Here is a 27,500-nt window from a genome sequence, read left to right as displayed (position 1 = left end):
TATGTGTGCTTGCATTTAATTATTGGAAGACAGACATGTATTACATCTCAATGTGTTGACATAGTTGTAACTTGTGTTTGTACATCATTCTATCACATCAGACCCAGCTAAGTCTTCTGTGGTTTTAGAGCTACTGTTGCTTCCTTAGAAGACTTTGATGCACAGTTGAACAGAGTGAGTGTTATCATGAACTACTAGTCACCTTCTACATACATCTTTGTATGCTGTTGTCTGTGTAATTGATTAAGTTAAACTCTTGGTAAGCTGTACAACCTTCTGAGAGACTCGCCCTAGCTAATGTTATTCTTATATTGAAATGAAGGCAGGCAGAGACCCTACAGTACCACTTACAGTGAAAGAGGTAATTTACATTAAGGGTTATTTTTGTACTTACTCTTGTGTTACCATGGTTACTGAATACTAGGATTTCTATGAAAAGCAATGAGAAGGTCCACAGTGTTCGAAGAAGTGGTCGTCAAGATGTCATGCGACGACTAACTGAGTTCACGTGATGGCCAATTATTCCAGCGAGGTTGCCATCCTGACGACTAGAGTCACTCAAGTTATGGTGGACCCAATAAATTTTTATTTTCATGTTGTAGAGTAGAATAGTGAATTACTCAGGTTAGACTAAGAGTGACACCTCCGAAGTCCTGGGATCTCGTTGACTTGCCAGAACAATCGGTATCATTAGTTGATATCAATGAAATATGTTAAAGTCTTAAACTGCTTGACGACTGAAAATTTGTGAGGTTGCTAAGGTTGCGACTACGTCTGCCATAAAATTCGAACTCTGGAATGACAATGGAAATATAGGAGCTGCAATAATGGTTATTGACCTGATAGATTACTACACCTAAAGTTGTGTTAGAATCAGTTGTGTTGTATAGGGATTGCTTTTGGTTGTTACTTGAACTGTGTGCTTGTATGTTGGTATGTAGATGTTTTGGGTATTGTATTGTCGTCGTCTATGTTTAGGCAATAGAGAGAAATGCTTTCTTGGAGACTGAGTTGGACGACAAGGCAACCCTTCAAGAATCTGTACAGAGACTTAAAGATGAAGCTCGAGGTTAGTGTGTGTGTGTGTGTGTGTGTGTGTGTGTGTGTGTGTGTGTGTGTGTGTGTGTGTGTGTGTGTGTGTGTGTGTGCACGTGCGTGCATGTGTGTGTGTGTGTGCATGCTTGTGTGTGCGTGTGTGCGTGTGTGTGTGCATGCATGTGTGTGTGTGTGTGTGTGTGTGTGTGTGTGTGTGTGTGTGTGTGTGTGTGTGTGTGTGTGTGTGTGTGTGTGTGTGTGTGTGCGTGCGTGCATACATCTCATGATTATGTCATTGATGTATTTGAAGTGTAAGGCTATACATAGTATGTGGTCTGATTGTCATAAAGAGATTAGTGAAGTTTGTAGGGCTATATAGGGATACTCTGAGTTTGTCATTGATGGATGCATGGCTGTTGTAGTGGCTGAGACAGTGGGTAGTGTATTGCCTAGTCATTGTACAGTACTCTGATGATGATGACATTGTGTACTGTAGTCTCGGTTGGTCTTAGATGAAACTTGTATCTCAGTGACTATATGTGCGTATAGTAGCAAGAATACCAACTGTTTTAATGTTTCAAAATATATAATAGGACGAGTTTTATCGATTTGGTGTGTAAGCACCGTATAGTTAATTCCTTTATTTACCTTATTGGTATCGTACCGTATGCAACGTAGTCATGTCTTTGTACAGACACATTGTTTGCATGCAAAATGTATATGAATATGAGAGGCCCTAAGTAGTGAATACTGAGCAACAAAGTTCTGTCCACGAGTGTGTGTGTGTGTGCATGTGTGCGTAGACACCCAAGTCTAGCTGAGGTGACAAGTTGAGATTTTATTGCGTATTGAGTGTGTCTCACTCCTATTGTCTACCATTTGCAAACACTTTGTTGTTATGAGCTTAAAATAGCCAATAATTTGATTAATTAGCGCACTATTAATGGCATGGTGGCTTTCCAAGAGTGATGGGTGTGATGTCATCATCTTGTGTCATCCTTGGGTATAGTTGCATTAGACCTGTTGGATGAAAGCATCAGTATTTAGATTATATTTACATTATCTGCATACCAATTACATTGCTTACGCCCTTCATTAACTATTTGATCACCAGGTTGTTTGTGTATTACAGATTTACGTTCAGAGTTAGCAGCACGAGCCGCTTCTGCTAGCGAAAAGCTGAGAATGTACACTCCGAGTGATCACGACATCAGCGGCTCCAATCTGTACGCCAACTTACCATTGACTCCAACATCAACTTCCCAAGGAGTTTCCACTCCCGGTATCACCGTTTTTATTCTTAATTAATGTGAATAAGTTTATAGATTTTTTGCAATCACGAAGATCGTGTTTACGATACGTGGCATTGCCATTAGCATTTGCATTACGCTGTTGACACGTACTACTTTCATCCCATTTTTGTAATGGTAGAGTGGATGTCAATGGTTACATTACAAGCCACTGAGATGGAAGGCATAGAACCTACGATGTACTTGTGTTCCTACTTGAGATACTTTGTAATGGCTGAACGAATCACTGGTGTGCCTTCTTGCAAGTAGAAAGTCCATTGGATATCTGAGGCGAAGAAGCTGATTGTTGTGTGATCTGTGTTGGAGGGATGCATCTCACAATACATTAGACTAATGTATTGGAGGGATGCATCTCACAATACACTAGACTAATGTATTGGAGGGATGCATCTCTCAATACACTAGACTAATGTATTGGAGGGATGCATCTCTCAATACACTAGACTAATGTATTGGAGGGAGGTATCTCACAGTAGACTATTGTATTGGAGGGATGCATCTCACAATACACTAGACTATTGTATTGGAGGGATGCATCTCTTAATACGCTAGACCATGTGGCTGTACATGTTGTTACAGTGGAAGGTGAAGGTTATGCGGTTTTAAGTCCTAGTGATTACCAACACAGCAAGGCCAAAAGGCAGCCGACACACACACACACACACACACACACACACACACACACACACACACACACACATAGTACACTTGAAATTGGAAACACCTGCTACCTGTTGTGTATGAACACGGTTTGATTTCACTCTCCCATACTGCTAATGCTAACGGTCATGACAATATAGTGTGAACAAAGCCAAAGGCATACGACACAAGATGTCTTAATGCGCTTAAAGCATGATGTAACTTTAAATAAATTTTTCACTATTTTTGTTGCATGTCATGTATAATGTGTTACAATACTGTAGTTGTCGTGTTTTGTGACAGACATACTGTTTCTTACAGGTGGTGGTCTTGTGAACGATCACACAGAAGCGACCACACCGTTGACTCAATCTACGCGAATCGCCGCTCTTAACATCGTCGGCGATTTGTTGAGGAAAGTGGGAGTGAGTATTATTCTAGTATGTTTTCATGACGACAAGGGGTATGATTGTCCGTGTATTATTCCACAGGCATTGGAAACAAAATTGGCAACATCGAGAAATATACGAAGAGTAAAGGCAGCAAACAGTCCTACGATGTCACCGAGAGGGTATGGCTTGCTGTAGTCAGATTGAAAATAGGCTCATTTTTGTAATTAATTAATTAATTTTAATTAAGAATTTGATTTGTATTGAGTGGTTGTCACTTTCTGTTGTATGCTGAGGTTGATGAGCGTAAAGGCATCCTGAATGTTTTGCCATCGTTCAAACAAAACGGTCCACACCCAAGAATGTCAATCTCCCATAACACACTGCAAATGTAATATACGTGTACAACAAGGTGTAGGTAGATCTGTGATTGCTGTGCCTGTCTCGTGTGCTGGTCTACGTCTGAGTTTATGTGTCCGTCGTGTATAACATACATAATTCCCTACATCCATTTAGAGAGTCACCGCCTATTATCGTGATTACGTCCGTAGGACTCGACTTCCACATAAAATGACATTTCTACAGTAGTTGATATTAATATTAATATGACAGTCAGAAAGTGGTTAGAGAGAAGTCACACACACACACACACACACACACACACACACACACACACACACACACACACACGCGCATGCATGCACACACACACACACACACACACACACACACACATGCACACACGCTCGCATACACACAGACACACACACACACACACACACACACACACACACACACACACACACATGCACACACACACACACACGCACACACATTGTTGGGTATATTTTGGTGGCTGATCTTTGTCCAGCAAGTCCCTTCCATGGACCGGACTCCAACTGTGGTAACTCACCTTGTCATACCCAATGCCTTTGCGAACACCATACCAGACAATCGTGTTATAATGAGACAGAAAAATAAATTAATTACAAGAACTATATTTACACTATGTTGTGCAGTGGCATGCACACAGAGTTCTATCTTTGTGTTGCAGGAAGAGAGTTGCTCGCAGCACGTCTACCTCAAACACATCGAATAGCGTGAAGGAGACTCCACAAGGCGGCAATGGGATGTTGAAGATTACTGTGTGATATTGACTTTATTGACTGACTTTTAGTGCTTATAATATTAACAAGTAAATTATTTTGGTGTGACAGACATATTAAATAGGTTGTTCTATCTGCAGTTGATTGAGTGTGCCAACCTCAGCAATGCTTTTCGACATGAAACTTGTAGCCAATAATTACTGACTGGTCAAAACTGTTGCACTCTTGCAGTGCGTGCGTGCGTGCGTGCGTGTGCACGCGCACACGACTGTTGAAGCCTTGGGATCCAGACAACATGCTGCGCACAATCATTGCCGAGCGTAGCGAGGCTTCTAATCCGGGTCGCACAACAGAAAGAGGCGTGGTCCTGTATTGCTTTCCATCGAGCTTTTGGTATATATTACACTTTTCTCTTATCTCATCTTAGACATAAGTGGAACTTTAAAATGCGCTACACTCACAAACTGGTTTTTTGGAATGCTTTCTGTATGTAGTTTATTGTTCAGTGTTTCGCCCCTAGGGCGTTTATAAAGAAGTAATATATAAATTTAGAATTCAAATTAAATTAATTATCTATAGTCTATACCGGAAGTTCTCGGTAATCGCAATCTGGTGAAATATCTACACACACACACACACACACACACACACACACACACACACACACACACATGTACATATATAGATATATACCATAGGTATGTGTGTACACACAAATCTCAAATTTCTCCTCCCCACGACCACGTTTCATGATAGGACCTGCCCTAAAAAATTGTTTCCGTGTCCGACTACAAATGAGTCTAGCTAAGAACGATTCGTTTAATTAAGTGAGCATACTGTACCGGTGACGAAAAAGCTTCATGAACTTCCGTCGCCCGATCCTTTGTATTGTAGCTAATTAGGGATTGTGTGTACCAAGAAACATCTCTAGTAGCTGAATGCCACCTACAGTCAACTATGCACACGTCCCATACTACAATCAATCCTTTACTCCACTGTGCTGCATCTAACACCAGAGCCATATATAGAGATATGGCTCTGTCTAACACTGTAGCCTCGGTATTCCAGACTGCTTTCTGCACGTGATGGGAGGGAAGGGTGGGAGGAGAGAAGAAAGCAGTCTGGGGATAGCTCTATTGTAAGTGACTTCGGAAGAGGCGCGACTGCTCAAGTTCAGAAACATCCGCTCCAATCAAAACCACCGCTCAAAAAAAAACGGCCAATCAGCGCTGTAGACAACTGTTGACGTCAATGAGTAATTTGTAATTACCTAGAAGCGATTCTCAGACGACTGTAATAGCACAGTGGGGTGCAGCTAACACAAATGCAACACGCTACGAGTTTCGCTCCTGATGACATGATAACTCAGCGAATGCTTGTCAGACGTTACCAGACGATCAAGCCATTGCAGCGGCTGTTCCGACTTGAAGCCTTGAAGACCAATCAACTGCTTGCTAAGCGATTTTAGTACGAGGTCGCGACGTCTTTGCCTTCTCGCTACTGGATTCAGTAAAGTCACTCATTTTGTACGTTCTCCCGTTTGTTTGTAGTCGGCTGGCAGCGAACAGCTTCTGGCAATATCCCACGAGCCATCTGGTGCTTGTTACTGTTCCTAATGAATGTGGGTAATTATCGATTAAGATGGACACCGCCTATTTCCGAAGTCACTTACAATAGAGCTGTCCCCAGACTGCTTTCTTCTCTCCTCCCACTCTCCCCTCCCATCACGTGCAGAAAGCAGTCTGGAATACCGAGGCTACTAACAATGTTGATAGTCAATGTTTGCTGATATCAATTTCAATGTCAGTAAATACCATACCACTGTCGTTACAACGGAACTGAGTGCATACCTAGACTGTACATTTCAATTGTCTTGATCACGATCGCAAAACGACGACTACCTATACCAGGCCTATAGACGTAATCTAAACTACTAGGAAGTTTGCATGTTTACTTCCACGACAGTTAGGGTTTCAACAAATACGTATTGTATAGCTAGAACTCGGCGTTTCAGTAAACGGTCTAAAAACTCCGTTGGACGTGTTACACACAAACGCGACGCGCCTGCGGATACCGTACAACTAGTATTTGGTATCTAGGTCACGTGAGCCTCGCTTACTCATGCCATGCGCACTAAGCGGGAAAGAACCCTGAAAACGTGAGACAAGCATGGGAAACGTTGGGTCCAGCGGTGATGCTGTTCTTAGCGACGACGAAGAGCCTCTCTCCGAGGTAAGCTATCTAAACAAGTAACAATCTGGTCAAGACGCAGGGGCCCTAATAGAGGGCAATAACTCAAAACCGCTAGCTCTACTCTAATTAAAGGCTCGTAATTGAATAAAGACTAGAATTTTTAGCGACTTGAAATGTAGTGTACGTTAGAATTTGTTTTTACGTTTTTTGCACGCGGTCGTTGGTGGTTTGTTGTGAATAGAGGGTTGGGCGTGTTCATGCAATTTGGAATTGCAGAGCGATGGCTTGTGGTTTGAATTGCGTGGCCGTTTACATTGCACTTTGTGTATTATCAAATAGCTACTGTACAGACCTGAAACGGATGTGTATTATCAAATAGCTACTGTACAGATCTGAGACGGAAAACGAAACGGCCTCGTGTCCCGGACCTCTGTGGGCGTTTGAATGCGTGCGCTTGTGCAGTCGACCCCTCGGTATTTCGACGACGTTGGTCGCGCACTGTATCAGACCTCTCTACTTTTCGTGTCACCAAATCGTAAAACTGTATTTTGTAAATGACCACGCCCATTAAATGTGTCAAAAGTAGGCGTAGTTAGCAGCCTACACCGGCTCTGACTTGTGTTGGCCTCGCTTTTTATTAGAGGGATGCATCTCTCAATACACTAGACCATTTTTTCAAGTCGGATTTGGTTTTAGTGTAGTAGGCATATTGTATTTTTCTCGGATAAATACCGACCTTGAATAAACACCACAGGTCCTGCTAGTGACTTGAATGGACGCTGGAGGTAGGTACTTGATATTCATTATTAGGGGTGGCCAAGTTCGGATGAGGCTGGTACCTTGGTGTGGCAGCAGGATACGTTAACCAAACAGAAATGACATGCCCATGTGACACACGTTTACGAGACTGGTTTGAGGCTACAGCCCGGTTTATAGTATGACGCTGACGCCGATATTGACGTTGACACTGATCCTGGAATAGAAATGAATTGTATTCCAGCGTCAGCGTCAGTGTCAACATCAAAGGATGTCGCCTGCGTCAAGGCGGTGTCTTTGATGGTGATGCTCAGCTGAGCGTCATTGTCAATATTGTGAACCGGGCTTACCACGTACAGACCTAGTACATAGTACACACACACGTCGTACGTACATACATTTATACACACATACAGGCCTGTGTCATAATCATAATGGTCAGGATCGACACTGTAGTAGACAGATTGGGTTTCTAGTTAGACTTGCTAGCATACGGTCAGTAGTATCTCGCGTTGTTGACCAAGTCTCGTCTACATTCGAGAAATTGTTAGCTACAGTACGTGTAACTAAAATCTTAGTAGGCTAAGAGGAGGCATGGCTGTAATTTACATTCGTGTTAGTTGTGATCAGATGCTTTGTGTCCACAGAATTACCCCTGTGTAGTCACTATCTGCTTGAGTGGCTTCAAGCCTTGGTGCCAAATCTTTGCTTGGTGCCCAAGACCAACCTCTGGTACCACTTGTGGCACCATAGCACCAGTTGGTCACCCCTGATTATGCATACTGTGTGCATGCTGACATGTGCCTGAATGGGGCTGGGGCTGCCTTCGAACTCAAAGTAGTAGTACCCTTCGAGAACAGGCAAGCAGGATGAGACCATAAGGTACGTAGATGAACGTCGAGTGACGAAAGAGGACAGCCTCAAAGATGACGTTGGCACACAGAAAAGACGAAGGGAGGAGGGAAAAAGATCAGGGTTAGGGTCAAACGTGCGTAGTGTGTGTGTGTGTGTGTGTGTGTGTGTGTGTGTGTGTGGTACTGTACATGAAAATGACATCTAAAGAATGCCGTTCTGCTCTTAATTAATTAATTAAATGAATGCCATAGGGTCCAACCTTGCTAAACGAATAATGCTATGGCATTCTTCTAAGGAAATACGGTGTACACTATTGAGTTAAACACAATCAAGTATCGTAGTTTTATCACCAGAGGCAAGTTGTGTATACAAAGTTGTAGCCAGAGCCGGCAATGCTGGCTGGAGAGCGTAAACATGATTGTTCTAGCCAGAGAGCCGGCAGTGCCAGCTGTAGAGCTCAAACTGTGGTTGTATGAGTATTCCAAAGAAGACTGTAGACAAATGAGTGTACCATGCTCCACTGTTAGCATGGACGTGTCAATGCAATCTAATCTCCATTTGCGTTGACCTGTCTGCTGGATGGAAGTATAGAAGGTGATGAGTCTCTAGGAGTACGTGCTCTTTAAATCTCTGTTGTTGATTGTATTAACGTAAATAGTGTCAGGTATACGTCATTGTCAACATCCAGAGTCAACAACAGACTGTGCCTTTTCAGATACATTCCTCCTCACGTGGTAGCAAATAGAAAGTCGATTTCATGAATTTTGTGTGACGGGTGTACGATCTCGTTTACTCATTTTAGCGCTACTACACAATGGAGTGCTATCACTGTTTCGGTCTGGATGGAAATATAATATAATTTAATAACAGGAAATGGTAGGAATTAAAATATGTATTAATTAAGTGATAAGCTGCAGTGGTATCAGTGGGTGTGGTCAATACTGAGCTTGCCGGCTGTCACAATTTTCTGGCTAGAACTCTGGTGTATGCTTGTAGTCCAACGATATTAACTGTGGGAAAGGTGGGTATCTAATACCACATTTCCACTAGCATGTTCAAATGGACCAGACTGGACCAGCTCCGTGCTGCGCAGTCAAGTGCACAAATGGGAACGCGACAGGCCAAGATTGGAAGAGGCCGGAGTGAGCTGGCACGGTCCGTTCAACTTGAGCGAGCTGGCTCGGTGCGGCTCGGTTCCGTTGAGCAGTGGAAACGCGAATGTGCCGGAACAAACACGAATAGTATATTGAAGCATGCATAGTTGTAAACAATATCCCGGACAATGGCTTGGAGGGAAGACGAGACGCTACTTCTAATCAGGTTATGAATCTCTGACGTTTTCTTCAAATAAGAGAATCAAGTAGGAAGTTATAAGCCCGAATATCCATCGCCAGATATCGTTCTACCGCGTCATGAAATAACAAGTCACGGTCACATGATAACCCCGGTTGTCCCGCTCAAATGACCCAGTCGAAAATTGTTTGTGTAAACACGCGTCGGCTCGTTTGTGGCTCACCCGTCTACTCGTTCGATTGAAGGAGCTGACCTGGTCCGTTCGAACGTGCTAGTGGAAACGCGGTATAAGCTTGGCTTTAGCTACAGACAGTGTCACATATGTTTTCGAAATACCGTATTTGCTCGTAATAACGCCCTGGGCGTATAGAAAAGAAACTTTTTTTCTGGGTGTATACTAGGGCACGGGCATTATTTTGGTCCTAGGCGTATACATGGTCAGTAAATGCTGTCGTTTGGCCAGTCATCATCTAAATACTTGAAGACAGAAATACCACAAATGCTTACAATTACCCATTTGCAAGATCAAAGGTACTGGTATCCATACAGCATCAACATACACGCAGAAACTAAACACTATACACACGTGGTCGGCCTGAAGCCCGTCAAGAGCATCAGGGTCGGTAATTGCAACGAAGACATGAGTCTATAGCGGCAAGCACTTTCACTCAACATTGACACCAGCTCATCATCACGCACACAGACAGAGACGAATGGTTTGCGGACCCATTTTGTTTCGTCTGCGCATGCGTATCCTGGGCTTATACTTGGGCATGGGCGTATAGTTGGGCATGGCTGTATAGTTGGGCATGGGTGTTTTTTCAGGCTGAAAGTTCTGACCTGTCGCACATGGGTGCACACACGGGCATGGGTGTTATTTCTGTATTGGCGTTATTACGGGCGAATACGGTATGCTACATCGACCAAATAAACTGTCATCTACTGTTCAATTTCTTTACCTCATGCTATGTTGTAGCCATGCCACGGCTTTTACATTTCCAACAACAAAGTTCGAGTTTAAATTCTCTAAATATTTTTTTTGATTTTTTAGACCGTGTTGACAGACGTGAGTTCAGGTGAGAAGTCCCGCGGTATCATCAAATGTGTTCGTTCTGTTGACATGTTGTTGGACATATTTAACTACAGGAGATGCCGGGATGGATCTCTCTGTGCTATTTGACTTGACGACAGTCAGAAACATGTTCCTCCACAGCTCGTACGTTGTCAATCAAATTTCATGTTATTTCATTGTTGTTGTAGTGTGTTATGTTAGGGAGCCGATTGGTACCAATTTGCTCAAAATTCACAAGAAGGACTTACTGCAATGGGTAGAAGACAAGCAGAGCAAGGGAGAGGTTGGTTGTGGACGTTAAGAGAGAATAGTTAATTGGGTTATGGGGTGAGCGGCTTTTGTGTTGTGTTTAGGATACGTTGAACTTTTCGCAGTTTATGGAGTTTTGGATAAACAAAGGATGTAGTCGAGATGAATGTGTTTTGGTGGGTGTTGTGTTAGTGTTGTAGAGAAGGCAACTAGTGACTATTAAAATAGATGAAGACACAGACAAGGAGACAGACCGACAGACAGACAGACACATAAATACATACAGACAGACAGACAAATAGACACATAGATAGACAGACAGACGGACAGACAGACAGTAGACAGACAGACAGACAAACAACAAACAGACACATAGATAGATGGATAGATAGATAGACAGACAGACAAGCAGACAGACAGGCAAATAGACAGATAGGTAGACAGACAGACAGGCAAACAGACACATAGATAGACAGGCACAGACAGACAGACAGACAGTTTGCTGAGATGGTGTATAATAGATCAATGTTTGAAAATATATGTATTGACATACAGACATACAGACAGACAAATAGACAGATAGGTAGACAGAGAGACAGACAGACAAACAGACACATAGATAGACAGTCAAACACAGACAGACAGACGAACAGACAGACACACAGAAAGACAAACAGACAAACAAACACAAAGACAGACATGCAGACAAACAGACAGATAGGTAGACAGACAGACAGGTAGACAGTGATGAACAGGATTGGTGGACTGGTTTTTAATGTATTGTTTGTTAATGTAGATATTTAAGCAGTTTGACTTGTATGACGAAAGTGTGGTCGATATCGAACAGATTAGATTGGTATGATTGCCATAATACTAATCAGGTGTCCTTGTGTGTGTGTGTGTGTGTGTGTGTGTGTGTGTGTGTGTGTGTGTGTGTGTGTGTGTGTGTGTGTGTGTGTGTGTGTGTTTGTGTGTGTGTGTGTGTGTGTGTGTGTGTGTGTGTGTGTGTGTGTGTGTGTTTGTGTGTGTGTGTGTGTGTGTGTGTGTGTTTGTGTGTGTGTGTGTGTGTGTGTGTGTGTGTGTGTGTGTGTGTGTGTGTGTGTGTGTGTGTGTGTGTGTGTATCCGTGTGTGTGTGTGTATCCGTGCGTGTGTGTGTGTGTGTGTGTGTGTGTGTGTGTGTGTGTGTGTGTGTGTGTGTGTGTGTGTATCCGTGCGTGTGCATGTGTGTGTGTGCATTTTGCTATTGTCCATGTCTTTGTCACGTGTTTCCTTTAGTATCTTTCATCAGACGAACGTGTGGGAGCCAACACCACATTCCAAAAACTCCTACGCAACATCGAACGTTCAGGCATATTGCCAGGCATCGCAGACTCGTCCGTCTGGAACAAACCAAGCACTCCTGATCACCACAAAGTTCTACTAGATGTACCAACATGCCTTACATAAAATGATGTGTTGGTGCTATGTCACTATCAACTGTTGTGTAGTTTGTGTTGAGAAACAGATTGTCAAGTAGTCATTTGCATCTGCCGATGTTGGATTCGTTTCATCGACAAATCGATTTGAGAATGAAGGGTTTGAAGAAACACTTAGAAGCAGCAAGAAAGAAAGGTAGTGCACGTTGTGTGATGATACTCTTGTGAATGTGTTGTGTGTGTTTCATGTGGTGGTTTATAGTTGTGAGTGGAAGATGCATGGTGTATTAAGAAACTGTGTGGTCGGGTGGATTGTTTGGGTTTCCGATGTAGCGTTTGAGCAATTAGTTGGTTGTGAGTGGACAAACAGAATCTGACAGATAGACAGACAGACAGACAGACAGAGAGATAGACAGACAGAGAGATAGACAGACAGAGAGATAGACAGACAGATAGACAGAGACAGCCAGCCAGCCAGACAGACAGACAGACATCTAGTTTGACTATCGTGTTTTGAAAAGTCCATGATACACGATGTTCAGTGTCTCACGAATTCTTGGAATTTTGTTGTTGTTCCTGGGCAGTTGAGTACTGATATGTAGTTTTGTTGCTCGGTCTAAGTATGGATGCTTGAAGTACATTTGCTTTGTGTTTACTGTATGTACAGTACAGACATGATACATAATGTTACTTACACATGCGCGCTTGCGCGCGCGCACACACACACGTTCTACTATATATTTTTTGTTTATTATATATCGTGTAATTACTCAAGCATAAGTTTGTTGCTGCAACGTATGAGAAAGCCATTCTAGTTTGAGTATTAGAAGAACACGGGAAGTAAACATTGCAAAGGAGCATATGCATCTGAACACAATCCTTGCAGCTTAGCAGTTTCTTCATTGATCTCTCTTCTCTTGTCTATTGAACTTCATCGTTAGTTGAGAGTCAGAAAGGAGTTGTTGTTGCTGAAGAGCAGCAGTCAGTGCGGCAAATCACGACTAGATGTTTCTTGTCACTCGAAACGTCGTCCAATCAAGGAGAAGCTCATAAACTGATAAATGGTCGAACTACTGATTACTGGCAGTCTGAAGGGAGAACTGGTGCACACTGGATACGATTGCATATGAAGCCAGGTATTATTGTCAAGCAACTGCAGATCTATGTGGCGGCTGCTGATCACAGTTATGTGCCATCGTTGATACACGTGCAAGCTGGTAGTCGCACAAATCATTTGAGACAGATGGGAGAAGTACGAATTCCAAAGTGAGAACATGTGTGTTTGGATGTGGTTTTCAACGACATGTTTTGTCTGTTTATCTGTCTGTCTGTCAGTTGACTGTCTGTCTGTCAGTTGCCTGTCTGTCAGTTGTCTGTCTGTCTGTCAGTTGTCTGTCTGTCAGTTGTCTGTCTGTCAGTTGCCTGTCTGTCTGTCTGTCTGTCTGTCTGTCTGTCAGTTGTCTGTCTGTCTGCATGTCTGTATGTCTTTTTGTTTGTCTGTTTGTTTGCCTGTTTGTGTGTCTGTTTGTGTGTTTGTATGTACATATGACTGCCTGTCTGTTTGTTTGTTTGTCTGTCTGTTTGTCTGTCTGTCTGTCTCTCAGTTTGTCTGTTTGTTTATTATGTTTGTTTCTTTATTTGTTTGCTTGTCTGATTTGCCTGTTTGTAATCTAGTTTGTTTGGTTGACAGTGGTTTCTTTGCTCTGATTGTTATTACATAACGTACATCTTATGACAGCACTGTTTACTTGTTCTAGTCGTTTTGGAGGTTATGTAACTTTGTTGGAAAACTGCAAAAAGGAATATTCAGGTAAGTTTGTTAGTAGCAGAACATTGATATTAATCTGTTTTTAAGTTAAATTCTATGTAGGTAGTCTTTAATTAATTATGTATTAATTATGTATTAATTATGTATTAATTATGTATTAATTATGTATTATGTCCATGTACATATACATACATACATACATACATTTTCAGTGTTATATGTTTCACCTCAATTGATTTACTCATTCGTATGTTTTGGCTGCTGTTACAGTCATTCAAATCAACATCAAGCGTTGCCATTCTGATGGCTGTGATGCACGTGTGCGAGTCGTCACGGTCAAAGGATTACGGTATACCCTCATTGTTGCAGTACGGAGACCTCGTGAGTTTATACCCGAGTTTCTGTGTCTCAGGCCTGATACAGCACGAGAAGGCAGTCTACTTGATTCGTCTGCTTTGTGGTTGCTACAACTCGTGCGGTCAACTGCAGTCGCGAGCATTCCATCTACACCACAACTGAGGAATATTATATTATCACAGTCAAAGTAATGCTGTTTGTATGTAACAAGTTGTATGTGTTTAGTAGAGATAATTGTGCAGACGTCTGGTGGGAGTCTGTTTGATATTTGTTTATTGTTTATTTGTGTATTATTATTTGTTTATTGTTAATAGTAAGTATGTTTTATAATTAGTTTTTATTGTAATTAATTGTTTAATATTTTTATTATATATTAATTGATTAGTTAATTTGATTATAAATTGATTGATTGGTTGAAATGAACACGGAAATGGAAATACCTGTTTGTGTCATTTTTGGTGTGTGTGTGTGTGTGTGTGTGTGTGTGTGTGTGTGTGTGTGTGTGTGTGTGTGTGTGTGTGTGTGTGTGTGTGTGTGTGTGTGTGTGTGTGTGTGTGTGTGTGTGTGTGTGTGTGTGTGTGTGTGTGTGTGTGTGTGTGTGTGTGTGTGTGTGTGTGTGTGTGTGTGTGTGTGTGTGTGTGTGTGTGTGTGTGTGTGTGTGTGTGTGTGTGTGTGTGTGTGTGTGTGTGTGTGTGTGTGTGTGTGTGTGTGTGTGTGTGTGTGTGTGTGTGTGTGTGTGTGTGTGTGTGTGTGTGTGTGTGTGTGTGTGTGTGTGTGTGTGTGTGTGTGTGTGTGTGTGTGTGTGTGTGTGTGTGTGTGTGTGTGTGTGTGTGTGTGTGTGTGTGTGTGTGTGTGTGTGTGTGTGTGTGTGTGTGTGTGTGTGTGTGTGTGTGTGTGTGTGTGTGTGTGTGTGTGTGTGTGTGTGTGTGTGTGTGTGTGTGTGTGTGTGTGTGTGTGTGTGTGTGTGTGTGTGTGTGTGTGTGTGTGTGTGTGTGTGTGTGTGTGTGTGTGTGTGTGTGTGTGTGTGTGTGTGTGTGTGTGTGTGTGTGTGTGTGTGTGTGTGTGTGTGTGTGTGTGTGTGTGTGTGTGTGTGTGTGTGTGTGTGTGTGTGTGTGTGTGTGTGTGTGTGTGTGTGTGTGTGTGTGTGTGTGTGTGTGTGTGTGTGTGTGTGTGTGTGTGTGTGTGTGTGTGTGTGTGTGTGTGTGTGTGTGTGTGTGTGTGTGTGTGTGTGTGTGTGTGTGTGTGTGTGTGTGTGTGTGTGTGTGTGTGTGTGTGTGTGTGTGTGTGTGTGTGTGTGTGTGTGTGTGTGTGTGTGTGTGTGTGTGTGTGTGTGTGTGTGTGTGTGTGTGTGTGTGTGTGTGTGTGTGTGTGTGTGTGTGTGTGTGTGTGTGTGTGTGTGTGTGTGTGTGTGTGTGTGTGTCACCGTGTGTGTGTGTGTGTGTGTGTCACCGTGTGTGTGTGTGTGTGTGTGTGCAAGGTTCTTGCTAGAGATTTTTGGGAGCGTGGTGGGATGGGCGGGTTCACAACGCATGGACATGCGTGCTGGAGCCAATCTCAAGTGAGGTAGACTTTGCGTTATGATGTTCATCAATTGCGCATGGACAAGCTTTGTACATGAACTACAGAAGTTTGTCTAGTCAGGCATTGATTGACGTGGACCACTGTTGTTGCTTTGCATGAAGCCATGACTAGTCTAGAGTAGATTCTAGGTGTACAATTCCCGGACAAGAGATGTGCTTTCTAGGTCACTAGACGGGCATCCAGGACTAGAATCAGAGGCAGCGCATCCAGGGCTGCACTCAACACATGTGCGTATGTCTGGAGCGAGGCTATCATCCCGTGGTACTTGGCAAGTGTCTAGATTTGTGGCTATTGTCACCTTTAGTATTGTGTAGTATGGAATTCTCAAACATTCCTTATCTGTAAGACTTTGGACTCCTAGTTACCGTTTCTGAGCGTGGCGGACTCCTACTGGAGCGTGGCGCTGTGCCACACTGCCATGCTGTAGCGAGAATCCTGTGTGTGTGTGTGCACGCGCATGTGTGTGTGTGTGTGTGTGTGTGTGTGTGTGTGTGTGTGTGTGTGTGTGTGCACACGTGTGTGACACTGTTTGTAGGTCTTCAACTTGTCAAGACGTCTAAACACTAATTGTTCATTCATTTTCATTACTTTACTTCCATAATGTGTAATTCATGTCTCAGTACTGAATGACCATCACTCTGTAGGTCTGCAGTAATGGCCATGCCTCCACTGTCTCTTGCAATTGGTTCCACACAACGACCTGTTGGCCTGTCTGGTGTTGTACTAGAGGAAGTCACTGACTTTATGTATTCACTTCTTTAGTAAGAATCAAACATCTCATTTGCCATGCAAAGCTCTAATTTCTAATTCTCGTTTTAAGTGATCAGTCAGAGGGTATGAGTACCGATGGTCTCCATTCGTTGCTTGGTCTGTCTGTTGCTCGAGGAAACGTCGTGAATATTTTGAAAGTTTTACGGTTGCTGTTTGGTGAGTATATAAAGGCATGAGATGTTCAGTGCATGAATGTTTTTGTCTGAAATTAGTTTTGTTGTATGGTTTGTGTTGAGTGTGGCTTTTATTGCTTTAATTGGTGTTTTTAATGTATTGGCTGTTGAGGAAGAATGGGAGGTGGTCAGTCAACATGTGGTTTCTTGGTGTGTTTAGGGCAGTTGCAATAAGTAATTAATTAGATTGGTGGGTGTGTTGTTGTGTGGTGGGAGATATTTATGATTGAAGTTCTATTATTGTCTCTTGGTGTGCATGTGGAGTGGAGGCGTACAATAGTTTGATCGTTGTGTGTGTGTGTGTGTGTGTGTGTGTGTGTGTGTGTGTGTCTGTCTGTCTGTCTGTCTGTCTGTCTGTCTGTCTGTGTTTTGTCTGTCTGTCTGTCTACCAATACGTCCATCTGTTTGTCTGTCTGTCTGTTTGTCTGTCTACGTATCTATTTGTCTGTCTGTCTATCAAGACAGCCATCTGTTCATCTGTCTATTCGTTTGGCTGTCTGTTACCACTGTATCTACTTGCACGGTGTATTAAACGACCCAAAGGGCTTCTACAGGTAAATAACTAACATTATCTTGAGTTTTGATTCATGGATGTGCAAGATAAAGCTTCGTTCTTCTTGAATTATGATGGTTGCAAATTACAATTACATAGTGCAAACATCACTACGTCTTGTTCTTGTGTAGACAATTCCGATGTACAATTGAGCGTCTGTCATCTTTGTTATCAAATGACTGACACAAGTGATACATGCAAGAGATCACACGGTAAATTTACTTAACACACGGAAGGGTTCTAGCCAGGCATGCTGCCCAGAACTGCCTGCTACGCGTTCAGAGCTGACCACTACGCCTCCATCATACTGGACACGCATGTAGTAGGTTCCGTATGCCACACACGCACTGTGCACTCCCTCTCCAGAAGTTATGACAACAGAGTGATAATGAGGGAAAGGTGGAGACTTGTCAATCGTGAGTCTCTAGTTGCATACGTTTAGTATTGTAATTATTCAATTTGTTGTCTGGTAATAGTAATGATGCAGATTCCTAGAGCCTGGTACTGTACAGTAGGCATCCTAAACCACTCCCCAAACCAGCTGTAATTTTTTTAATTTTGTTTCAAATTTGCATAGACACGTACATGCCACGCCCATGTACCAGACTTTTGTGTCACACCCATACAGCTACGCCTTCCAAAAATCCTGGCTAGAACTCTACGTGACGGTTTCTATAGAGTTTGAGGTTGAACTAAGTTGTGGTGTTGTGTTGTGTAGGTGAACAGTTGTCGATTCAGTTAGTGGCTTGTGATGGCGGCTATAAAGATGATGATAACAAACCCATCAATGTCATTTATCCTGGACCTGATTGTATGTGGTGTATAGCATTAGTGTGTAGTATAGACTCTGTTGTTATTTTTTGTATTTCTTTCTTTTTGTATTCTGTAAGGAGTGAGTGTACTTTGCTTGTGTAATAATGGTTGGGTGGTGTACAGTACAGTGCAGTCACTTCGTGATTAGCAGTTAGGTAATATTGAAGTGGTGCTATTGTTGTACCCTTGTGTAGCACAGCGGAGTGAGGTTGTTTGTTGTCAGAGCTGTCTCTGTCTGTGTCTGTGTGTTTGTGTCTGTCTGTGTCTGTGTGTTTGTGCTTGTCTGTTTGTCTCTCTGTCTGTCTCTCTGTCCGTCTGTCTATGTGTCTGTCTGTCTGTCTGTCCATCTGTATGTCCACCTGTCTGTCTTTCTGTCTGTTGTCTGTCTGTCTGTCTGTCTGTCCGTCTGTCTGTCCACCTTTTGTTTGTCTCTTTCTGTCTGTCTTTCTGTCAGTTTGTCTGTCTGTCTGTTTGTCCATCTGTCTGTCTGTCTGTTTGTCCATCTGTCTGTCTGTTTGTCTGTTCATCTGTCTGTCTGTTTGTCTGTTCATCTGTCTGTCTATGTCTGTCTACCTTTTTGTCTGTCTTTTGGTTATCTTTTTGTTTGTCTGTCTGTCTTTCTGTCTATTTGTCTTTCTGTCTGTCTGTCTGTCTGTCTGTCTGTCTATCTGTCCATCTGTCTGTTTGTCTGTCTGTTTGTCCACCTGTCCATCTATGTATCCGTCTGTCTGTTCATCTGTCTGTTCATCTGTCTGTCTTTCTGTCTGTTTGTCTGTCTGTGTTTGTTTGTCCATCTGTCTGTCTAAGTGTCTTGCTGTCCGCACGATATCTTTTGAACAGCTTAGCACATCAACATGAAATTTTCAGAATTTTGCCAAAATTTCAGACAAGTTTGAAAATGGGCACTCAAGGTCAAGATTGTTTTGGTTAGTACACAGGTTGTGCAATCCGATCATAACTGGCTTCTAGTTTCTATATCATAATGTCTATCTTTCTTATCAAATCTGTCATTTCAGTTTGATTTGCAGATTTATGTTTTACCAAACATATTTAACTGGATCATCTTTGGCATATTAGAATTATGAAACGATGTATTGCGAGCTGCTTCACAAGTTCAAATTTATGCCAAGTTCTACAAGTTTTGTGTCGTATCTCTGCACGGTTTAGAACATTTGTATTAACTCATGATGGTCAAAGATTTAGCTCTCTTCCTTTTCTTCTTTCTTTTCTTTCTCTGTACACTCACTCACTGAGTTGTGTATCTCTCGAGATATGATAACACACACACACACACACACACACACACACACACACACACACGCACACACACACACACATGCTCACACACACACTCACACACTCACACACACGCTCACACACACCTAACACACACACACACACACCACTCACACACACACACACACACACACACACACACACACACACACACACGTTTATTACTTTATGTATTGCTGGAATCCTCTCATTGACTAGAACTGTTTTCTTGTAGCCTTTTTGTCATCCGAAGGAAAGAACAAATGCAACATTGTCTTCAAATCTCGTAGCTCAATCCACACCGAAATCACACAATTCAATCTCAAGGTCAGTTGTAAACAAGAAATGTTGGACAGCACATTTGATTGACGTGATCGGCAGGTGTCCAGGGGAGCAACCGGTGCCAAGAATGGACTTGTCTTTGTGTTTGATTATCCCGGGTGTGTTGAATAGGCCCCGGTTTTTGGTGTGTCAGTCGTCTCATCGTTACGTGTTGCAGTGAGTTTAACATGGAAGCTGTTGCCAAGCAACTGACTCAGTATGATGATTGGACTGCCACAGAATACACAGACTATGTCAACAGGTGATGAACGTTGATACTGTTGAATGTGTCGGTATACACTATTATTTGTTCGATTTTAGTGTGAAAGACGCACTTCCTGGGACGGTCTCCATTGGACAGTTTTCACCAGTCGGCTACTTTGAGACAACAAGTGAAACGTATGGAGTTAATGCAATGGGGAGAGAGGAGGGGAGGGAGGGAGGGGAGGGATGGAGGGGAGGGAGAGGAAGGAGCGGAGGGAGGGAGTGGAATTGGAGTGGGGTGGCGTGGGAGTGGAGTGGGAGGGGATGGAGTGGGAGGGGATGGAGTGGGAGGGGAGTGGAGTGGAGGGGGGAGTGTTTGGTGTGTGATCTTATGCACTTTTGTGTTACTCAGAGACGACATTGAAGTCGACATGGACTTCATCAGACCAGGAAAGGTAGAGGCTAGTGTGTAATCGCTGACACTTTTGCTAAAACTAAAATCTAAAATCAACAAACTACATTGTAGCTATTTCAAGGGAATTAATTGTTGGCAGACAGACTCTGCTAGATATACTTCAGTGATTAGTAACTAGTAATACGTGAACCTTCGTCGAGCGTTACTTCAAAGGAAAGCTACGAAGCAATACTCATTGGGAGTAGCTTCTAGTAACGAAGTTCTGTTTTTAACACATGCATTATGCTTCACGTTTGTGCGTACTACAGCAGCAGGATTGGATGCTCATAGATACATAGATAGATAGATTTATTTGATATCTGTATCTATATCTATCTATCTACCGCAAACTACATACAATGTCAGCTACTAAACTCTAACTTAAGTAATTAATTTGGCGTGCCTGGACACGCCTGAGTTTGTCAACTAAAATAGAACCACCTTGGACAGCGTTTGATTTGATAGATAGATAGGTAGATAGATTTATACAGGAAATCAAGATTTTCAGGTAGCATTACTTGAAGTATAGCGTTTCTGTTGAGACAACGTTTCTTGATCAAAATTAATGTCTCTGTGGCTACATTTTCTCTCATGCAGAATAGCGCTTAGTGATTGGCTGCCCGGCCATTGTCTTTTGTTGCCAGTGGTAACACTAAATGAACAATGCATCGTGATTGGTCACTCACTCGCATACCATATATTCCTGAAGCATGACACCCAAATATGATAATTTTGATGACAGCCACAGAATTGGTGCAAGTGGAAGTCTGTTAGTGTATACCGGTCCTCACAAGTCATGTGACTTCTTCGAAGTTGCATTTCTATGACTCGTAGCTTTCAATAAAAAGGGAAAACATGATGTCAGTACTGGCCACTGTGCCAGGCGGGGCTGTTTGCACAACCAAGATGTATGGCCCACTGGGTTTTCCTCTGTTTCATGACAACGTCCAGACTGTCTCACTGTAGCAAGCTTGCTGTTTGCCTTCATAACAGAGTTGACTGGATAGCTAGCTATCAGTCGATGGCCGAACAAGAATGGCTTGATATTTGCTGATCAAGTGAGACAGTACAGAAAATGGCAACGTTCCTGTCATGTTCATGTGGCTGTTTTAATACAAACATCTATTTATGTTGTCAGAAAAGGTGATGCTTGGGTCTTGGACTTTGTTGATTTATTGATTGATTTTAGGTTTACAGTTTAGCATGCGATCATGTTAGTATGTCCTGAAGTCTTGCTTTACGACGGCTGCTTGCATATCATGTGTCTCTTACGTTTTAGTACATTCTGTTGAAGCTGTTGGGTCCTCGACTGGTCACTGCGGAACGCGTTGGTGTCGTCTATGCTTCTTTCAAGGGCTACATTGATGTGAAAGTATCAGTTGAAGACAGCGAATTGGCAGTGGTAAGTTCAGCTCATCTGTTGATGTTGTATGTGGTGTATTTCAGTTGGTCTTGTTGCTCTTTCGTTGCAGGAACGTTTGGCTTTGTTACCGGACATGACTGATGATGATGTACTCGTGTCTGGCTCGTCTGTTGCATTGCATCTGCTGTCGTTTACGTGTGCTTTGGCTGATGATCTGGTTGAAGAGTTTTGTTCGGTGATGTGGTGTGATGTGGTTTGATATGGTGTGGTGTGTGTAGGAACGACTGAGGCAACAGAGGAGAGCTGGTGGTGGTTTGGCTACTAGGGTGTGTAATATTATTCTGTGTGTATTATACAATTGTTGCTGTCATCGTGTTTGTTTTTTGCTGTTTATGTTTACGTGTCTGTCTGTCTGTCTGTCTGTCTATTAATACATTTTTTCAAACATCGAGCTCTTATATGTCACTGCAAAGCATGTAACTAAAGTCCAACAATAGTAAAAAACATAGAACTTGCAAACTACAAACAAGAGGCTAGACTCTAGTGGTAGGTATGTACAAGGTAAGCAAATCAGAAGAAATGATAACATCTGAATCCAAAGAAGACCCCCAATAGATGGTGACGACAGAATCCAGAAAAGCACAGTAGGTCATGAGGGCAAGGTAAGGCTGTGATAATCTCAGACGCTGAAGGCACAAGATGGACGACAAGACGAAGATGAGACGATGACGACAGAATCTGGAGAAGACGCACTAAGAAGGTAAGGTAGAGCTGCAATGATCCCAGATGCTAAAGCAAGAGTAAAGACAGACCACAAACTCTTACACCAAAGGAAAATGAGCTACGGAAACAACAACAATGAAGAGCAACTCTGTCTGTCTGTCTGTCCGTCCGTTCATCTGTCTGTCTGTCTTTCTGTGTGTCTGTCTGTCTTCCTTTCATAGCTGTAAGTGCTCAATAAACTCTAATTGTACTTGCTATTGACAAATTTTGTATTTCAGGAGCCTCGGTTGGAGATGGAAGGTATCACTTTGCAAGGCATCTGGGACACCTATTCCTCCCTCTTAGACAGGCAAGTGGTGACCTGAAGTGGCAATACCATGCAGTCTAATGACTGATGCTTGCATTGCATTGTAGGAGCAGCGTCATAGATGAAGCGTGTCGTCTGCTGTTGCTTCAGCTATTGCGATATCTCCTTCCTTATCTTAGTGCTTCAAGCAGTAAAGAGAAACAAGAAATGAAGAGAGATCCAGCGGTAAGCAGTTGGCTGTTATCGAAATTTAAAATTGAAAAAATTGGATTTAATTAGTACGTACCATTTATGTGTACATAATGGCTAGTCAGTTGTATGTTGAGCATAAGGTTTATTTTTCTATGCCAGAGGTCTTCACAGGATTTTGGCGACGCCCATATCTAAGCCACTATTACTTGATATCAACACGAAGATTCCCTTAGTGGTTATAAGCCTGAGGGATCAGTTGTTCTCAATTTCTTAATTGAACAAACAAAGTGATCGAGATCTTACTCTGCACTTTGGACACTTTGCTGTGTGTATGTACCTTGCTGTGTCACAGTGTGTATGTATCTTGCTGTGTCACAGTGTGTGTGTATCTTGCTGTGTCACAGTGTGTGTGTATCTTGCTGTGTCACAGTGTGTATGTACCTTGCTGTGTGTACGTACCTTGCTGTGTGTACGTACCTTGCTGTGTGTGCGTACCTTGCTGTGTGTGCGTACCTTGCTGTGTGTATGTACCTTGCTGTGTGTATGTACCTTGCTGTGTGTATGTACCTTGCTGTGTGTATGTACCTTGCTGTGTGTATGTACCTTGCTGTGTCACAGTGTGTATGTATCTTGCTGTGTCGCTGTGTGTAGGTACCTTGCTGTGTGTACGTACCTTGCTGTGTGTGTGTACCTTGCTGTGTGTGTGTACTTTGCTGTGTGTGTGTACCTTGCTGTGTGTACGTACCTTGCTGTGTGTACTGTGTGTCAAATTTGCACATAGTTTCAGCCTATTTTTGTACGCACTACACTGCATATCTAAAAGAATGTGACAAAGACTATCTAGGGATGGTTGTGTGATTAGTAAGACAAGAGTTAGTGTGGCTGGCAGTCAAGAAGAAAACCAGCAATAACATGGCGGCGCTTGTATTCCTGTGGAGAACCTTGCATTTTGAAGTTGAAAGGGGTGTGCAGATTGTTATGCACGGGTAGCTTATTGTGGAGTAAATTGACCGGTTTCCTATTTCAATACTTTAGTAGTAACCGTATTTGGTTAGAAACACATTGTCGTCTCGTGTGCTCGGCAATCTTCCAAATTTGTTTGGCGATCTCTTCGAGTTCTCTGATCCCGACTACTTGTCGTATTCGTGACTGTCAAAAACATTTGTCAAGCAATGAAGGATCGTACTTTGCTCCCATGAAGTACCGTCCCATGAGAATCCGTGCATCTTTACGATGCTACTGAACAATAGTTAGAAAGTGGAGGAGAGAGTGCACGGATTGTTCGTCTACACTGACATCCTAATGGGGCACCTCACGACAAACAAGCTTCCTGTGAAACTTACAAGCTCCACATTTCAATGGACTGGTGGCTAATTTGGCCACAAGAACGTCAACAATGCGAATCACATTACAGAGTTGTTTTAAGACATTGAAATCAATGACTTGTGTTTAATATTCCGTATATGGTTCCTACCAAAATGAGGCACTTAGCATATCACTTTGACAACTGGAAAGCGGTCGATCATGGTTTAGCTTATTAGTTGGTTTATGTTGTAGGGACATCGTCAACTGACTCGTAAAGTATTCCAACATATGTGTGACATCGTTGACAACAGTCATCGATATCGTTCGTCCGTCCAACAAGCTGCGAGGGACGTGATTTTGGACGGTGCTAGCGTCTTCTTCCCGGATGACGAGACACGTCACTTTCACCTCATGCAGATGATCGACTCTATAGTCGTAGGATTATTACTCTTGGTGTTCGGTCACTTCTGGGTGTTTCGTGACGTGGTGATTGTGTAGGCAAGAAAGCGAGTTCCGTCTCAGGATTTGACGTTTGAGTCGATGTGTCGTTTCTTTAGCAGCATGGATGCTAACAGTCTTTTGGGGTTGCCATCACAGGCACCAGAGGTAATGAGCAATGAGACAGACATGATGATGCTCATCCATGTTTGTCTGTTTGTCTGTCCGGCTTGTTTGCAACTTATGTTTGTAGGGAGAACCAGTCGGTAAGCAAGCTATCGTCACATTGTCAACTCTCGTGTCTGTGACACAAGCCGAAGTGAGCCACATTGTTACTGTTTCTGTTTGCTAGTAAAGAGACGTTTTGCGTACTATGTAGGCCATTACATGTTTGACTGTTGAGCAAACCAAGTCGAGAAAACCAAGTGACCTCGTTCAGTTGCTTTGTGCTCTTCAGAGAAGCCTCTGCTCGTGGTGTTACAGTCAACTGGTCCAGTCACCATCAGAAGCACAGAAACAGAGTATAGCAGGATTGATAGCACAATGTGAGCAAAATTTGACTTACAGTCGGATGCATTTTGTAAATCACTTTTGTGTGTGTAAGACACTGAAATGATGTCTGAGAAGGTTCAGGAGCTGTTTGCAAGGCTTGAAGGGATGGACGTTGAAATGGTAAGTTTTCTTGTGTTTCGTTGTTTGTGTGAGCATCTAGACGTACGGTTCTGCTGTCGTACACAGACGTTGTCTATTGAACGGCTGGGATACTCGTTTGCTGGGATGGCATTCAGACAACTGGTAAGGTCATTGCATCTGTAGGTGACACACTAACATGTAATGGGAGGAGAGAGTGGCAATGGACTTTTCAACCATTCCCTATCCAGGGTTTTGTGGTTATTTCTCTTTGTTATTTCTTTCTGTTACATTGTGGCTAGTAGTTGCTGCTCAATTCCGTTTATGCCAAACTTTTATTATTTATTTGTGTAGTCAGTGCCTTCGTCATGTAAAAGCCTTTTCACACACTACACTCCAAGTACTTTGGCTGTCAGGCAGTATTCAATACGGATTCGCTCAAATCACATGCGGAGGTGGTTTGAAGTGGATTTAATGCGCAATGGATCTGCATGTGGCACCACTCTTACCTACGCAGCTCTTCATGTCAGTAGGCAGCAGTAGGTCTACGTTCCATCTCTGTCTTGTGCTTATGGCATAGATAGACGTACTGTAACCAAAGGTAGAGAACTATCTTCATGAAATGGCAGCCATGATGACTGCAGGTTCTAATGCACGTTGCACGGGTCTACGGCTTGTTTATGACGTTTCCGTGGATTATATTTTCTAGTGTGAATTAGGTCAATGCACATTGAATGCGGTTTGATGCCCTTCAAGTGTGAAAAGGCCTGAAATAGATTTTACACGACAACAGTGTTTCTGCAAGGTTGTTGCTACAGTAGACCCTCGTTTATCCGACCCCTCACATTCGACTGTTCGTGAAGCAGAAATGACATCACAAGCCCGTTTGCGCAGCGCAGTGACAACGTGCAGTGATGGTGACGACAGATACGGAGGCTTCTAGGATTCGTTTGGTGATGCTAGTGTACATATATTACACATATTACACAATCATTATATCACTAGTGATTGTACGTGTTTCAGATTTCATACCATGTACATACTGGGACTAAAACATGGACTGGAACTCCGACGTACGGTTGAAACTCCGACGCTTCGATTATCTGTTCTTTAAACTTATCTGATCCCTTTTCCTCTGTGGCTTGGCCAAAGGCGGTCGGATAAGCAAGGGTCTACTGTACTTAAAAAGGATGGAAATCTTTTGCTTGTTGTGACATATTGACATGGTTGTTGTTGTTGTTGTTGTTGTTGTTGTTGTTGTTGTGTTACTGATGCATGAAATGCTAGGTATAGTAACACGTTGGGGTACGTACAAATGACTGACCAGCCTGCTAGGCAATGGCATAATATGTGATTGCTGATTGAGGCAAACACGTGACCAGATGTCAGTCTCTTTTGTATGCTCTTTTAATTGGCTCTGACTAATTACATCCAAGCTGCAAAGTTATGGCACGAGGAGGGTTTGTACTGTAGTGCTCCTTCATTATTATTGTTGTTACTTGAGGCCTGGATATCCAGGCTAAGGGTATAGTAGTCGTCCGATGTGTCACCGTACGACTGTATTTATACTTGATTAGTGCAGATGCAAATGAAGCCATTCTGACCAATAGACGAGAAGTGGTCAGTACCGACCAATAGACGAATGTGAGGTCATCATAAGGCTCCACCTCTCGTTGTTTGGTAGCTGCTAATGAGAATTCGGCCATCGGGTCGTCCATCCTGTACATGGCAGTTAGTATTTTGCTTTACATAAGGGGTTAGCACATAGAAACAATGCCTAGTCTACATTTGCACGTGCATGTTTTCCTGACAACAACCAGGCGGCTAGAGAGCGAAGGTGCTGGATTTAGGTGCCATGTGGCACGTGTAGTTGTACGTGACTTGTAACACTGCTTGTTCCACAGTGTTTCTGCATAGTGGTTTTGCAGTCTGACAGCTTGGATTTTCAGTGTGCGTGGC

General features: G+C 42.8%; 2 protein-coding genes across 3 annotated transcripts in view; both read left to right on the top strand.

Annotated features, from left to right (window-relative positions):
• Window positions 1–4,623, top strand: part of LOC134184490 (nuclear distribution protein nudE-like 1) — a 5,743-nt gene extending 1,120 nt beyond the window's left edge. Inside the window, exons 3-8 of the mRNA XM_062652192.1 lie at window positions 129–174; window positions 979–1,069; window positions 2,168–2,317; window positions 3,306–3,409; window positions 3,476–3,555; window positions 4,428–4,623. Coding sequence (XP_062508176.1) covers window positions 129–174; window positions 979–1,069; window positions 2,168–2,317; window positions 3,306–3,409; window positions 3,476–3,555; window positions 4,428–4,524 — 568 coding nt within the window. The 3' untranslated portion in view covers window positions 4,525–4,623. The remainder of the gene's footprint in view (window positions 1–128; window positions 175–978; window positions 1,070–2,167; window positions 2,318–3,305; window positions 3,410–3,475; window positions 3,556–4,427) is intronic.
• A 1,993-nt stretch (window positions 4,624–6,616) lies between these two features.
• Window positions 6,617–27,500, top strand: part of LOC134183861 (zinc finger ZZ-type and EF-hand domain-containing protein 1-like) — a 51,244-nt gene continuing 30,360 nt past the window's right edge. Inside the window, exons 1-32 of one of the 2 annotated variants that reach the window (XM_062651423.1) lie at window positions 6,617–6,711; window positions 10,628–10,652; window positions 10,723–10,792; window positions 10,850–10,931; window positions 11,002–11,073; window positions 11,694–11,753; window positions 12,174–12,323; window positions 12,386–12,509; window positions 13,255–13,579; window positions 14,071–14,123; window positions 14,352–14,430; window positions 14,494–14,625; window positions 16,664–16,780; window positions 16,840–16,946; window positions 17,648–17,728; window positions 18,235–18,327; window positions 19,840–19,931; window positions 19,986–20,044; window positions 20,104–20,187; window positions 20,247–20,324; window positions 20,542–20,584; window positions 21,863–21,985; window positions 22,056–22,163; window positions 22,225–22,272; window positions 22,948–23,018; window positions 23,084–23,201; window positions 24,726–24,908; window positions 24,972–25,079; window positions 25,165–25,230; window positions 25,291–25,456; window positions 25,516–25,583; window positions 25,650–25,706. In XM_062651423.1, the coding sequence (XP_062507407.1) occupies window positions 6,649–6,711; window positions 10,628–10,652; window positions 10,723–10,792; window positions 10,850–10,931; window positions 11,002–11,073; window positions 11,694–11,753; window positions 12,174–12,323; window positions 12,386–12,509; window positions 13,255–13,579; window positions 14,071–14,123; window positions 14,352–14,430; window positions 14,494–14,625; window positions 16,664–16,780; window positions 16,840–16,946; window positions 17,648–17,728; window positions 18,235–18,327; window positions 19,840–19,931; window positions 19,986–20,044; window positions 20,104–20,187; window positions 20,247–20,324; window positions 20,542–20,584; window positions 21,863–21,985; window positions 22,056–22,163; window positions 22,225–22,272; window positions 22,948–23,018; window positions 23,084–23,201; window positions 24,726–24,908; window positions 24,972–25,079; window positions 25,165–25,230; window positions 25,291–25,456; window positions 25,516–25,583; window positions 25,650–25,706 (3,105 nt within the window). In that variant the 5' untranslated portion in view covers window positions 6,617–6,648. Of the gene's footprint in view, window positions 6,712–10,627; window positions 10,653–10,722; window positions 10,793–10,849; window positions 10,932–11,001; window positions 11,074–11,693; window positions 11,754–12,173; window positions 12,324–12,385; window positions 12,510–13,254; window positions 13,580–14,003; window positions 14,124–14,351; window positions 14,431–14,493; window positions 14,626–16,663; window positions 16,781–16,839; window positions 16,947–17,647; window positions 17,729–18,234; window positions 18,328–19,839; window positions 19,932–19,985; window positions 20,045–20,103; window positions 20,188–20,246; window positions 20,325–20,541; window positions 20,585–21,862; window positions 21,986–22,055; window positions 22,164–22,224; window positions 22,273–22,947; window positions 23,019–23,083; window positions 23,202–24,725; window positions 24,909–24,971; window positions 25,080–25,164; window positions 25,231–25,290; window positions 25,457–25,515; window positions 25,584–25,649; window positions 25,707–27,500 lie in introns of those variants that run through there. The other variant, XM_062651424.1, reaches the window with a different exon arrangement.

This window comes from Corticium candelabrum, chromosome 9 (genome assembly GCF_963422355.1).
Source record: "Corticium candelabrum chromosome 9, ooCorCand1.1, whole genome shotgun sequence".
NCBI lineage: Eukaryota > Metazoa > Porifera > Homoscleromorpha > Homosclerophorida > Plakinidae > Corticium > Corticium candelabrum.
This window is presented reverse-complemented; position numbering and strand designations above follow the sequence as displayed.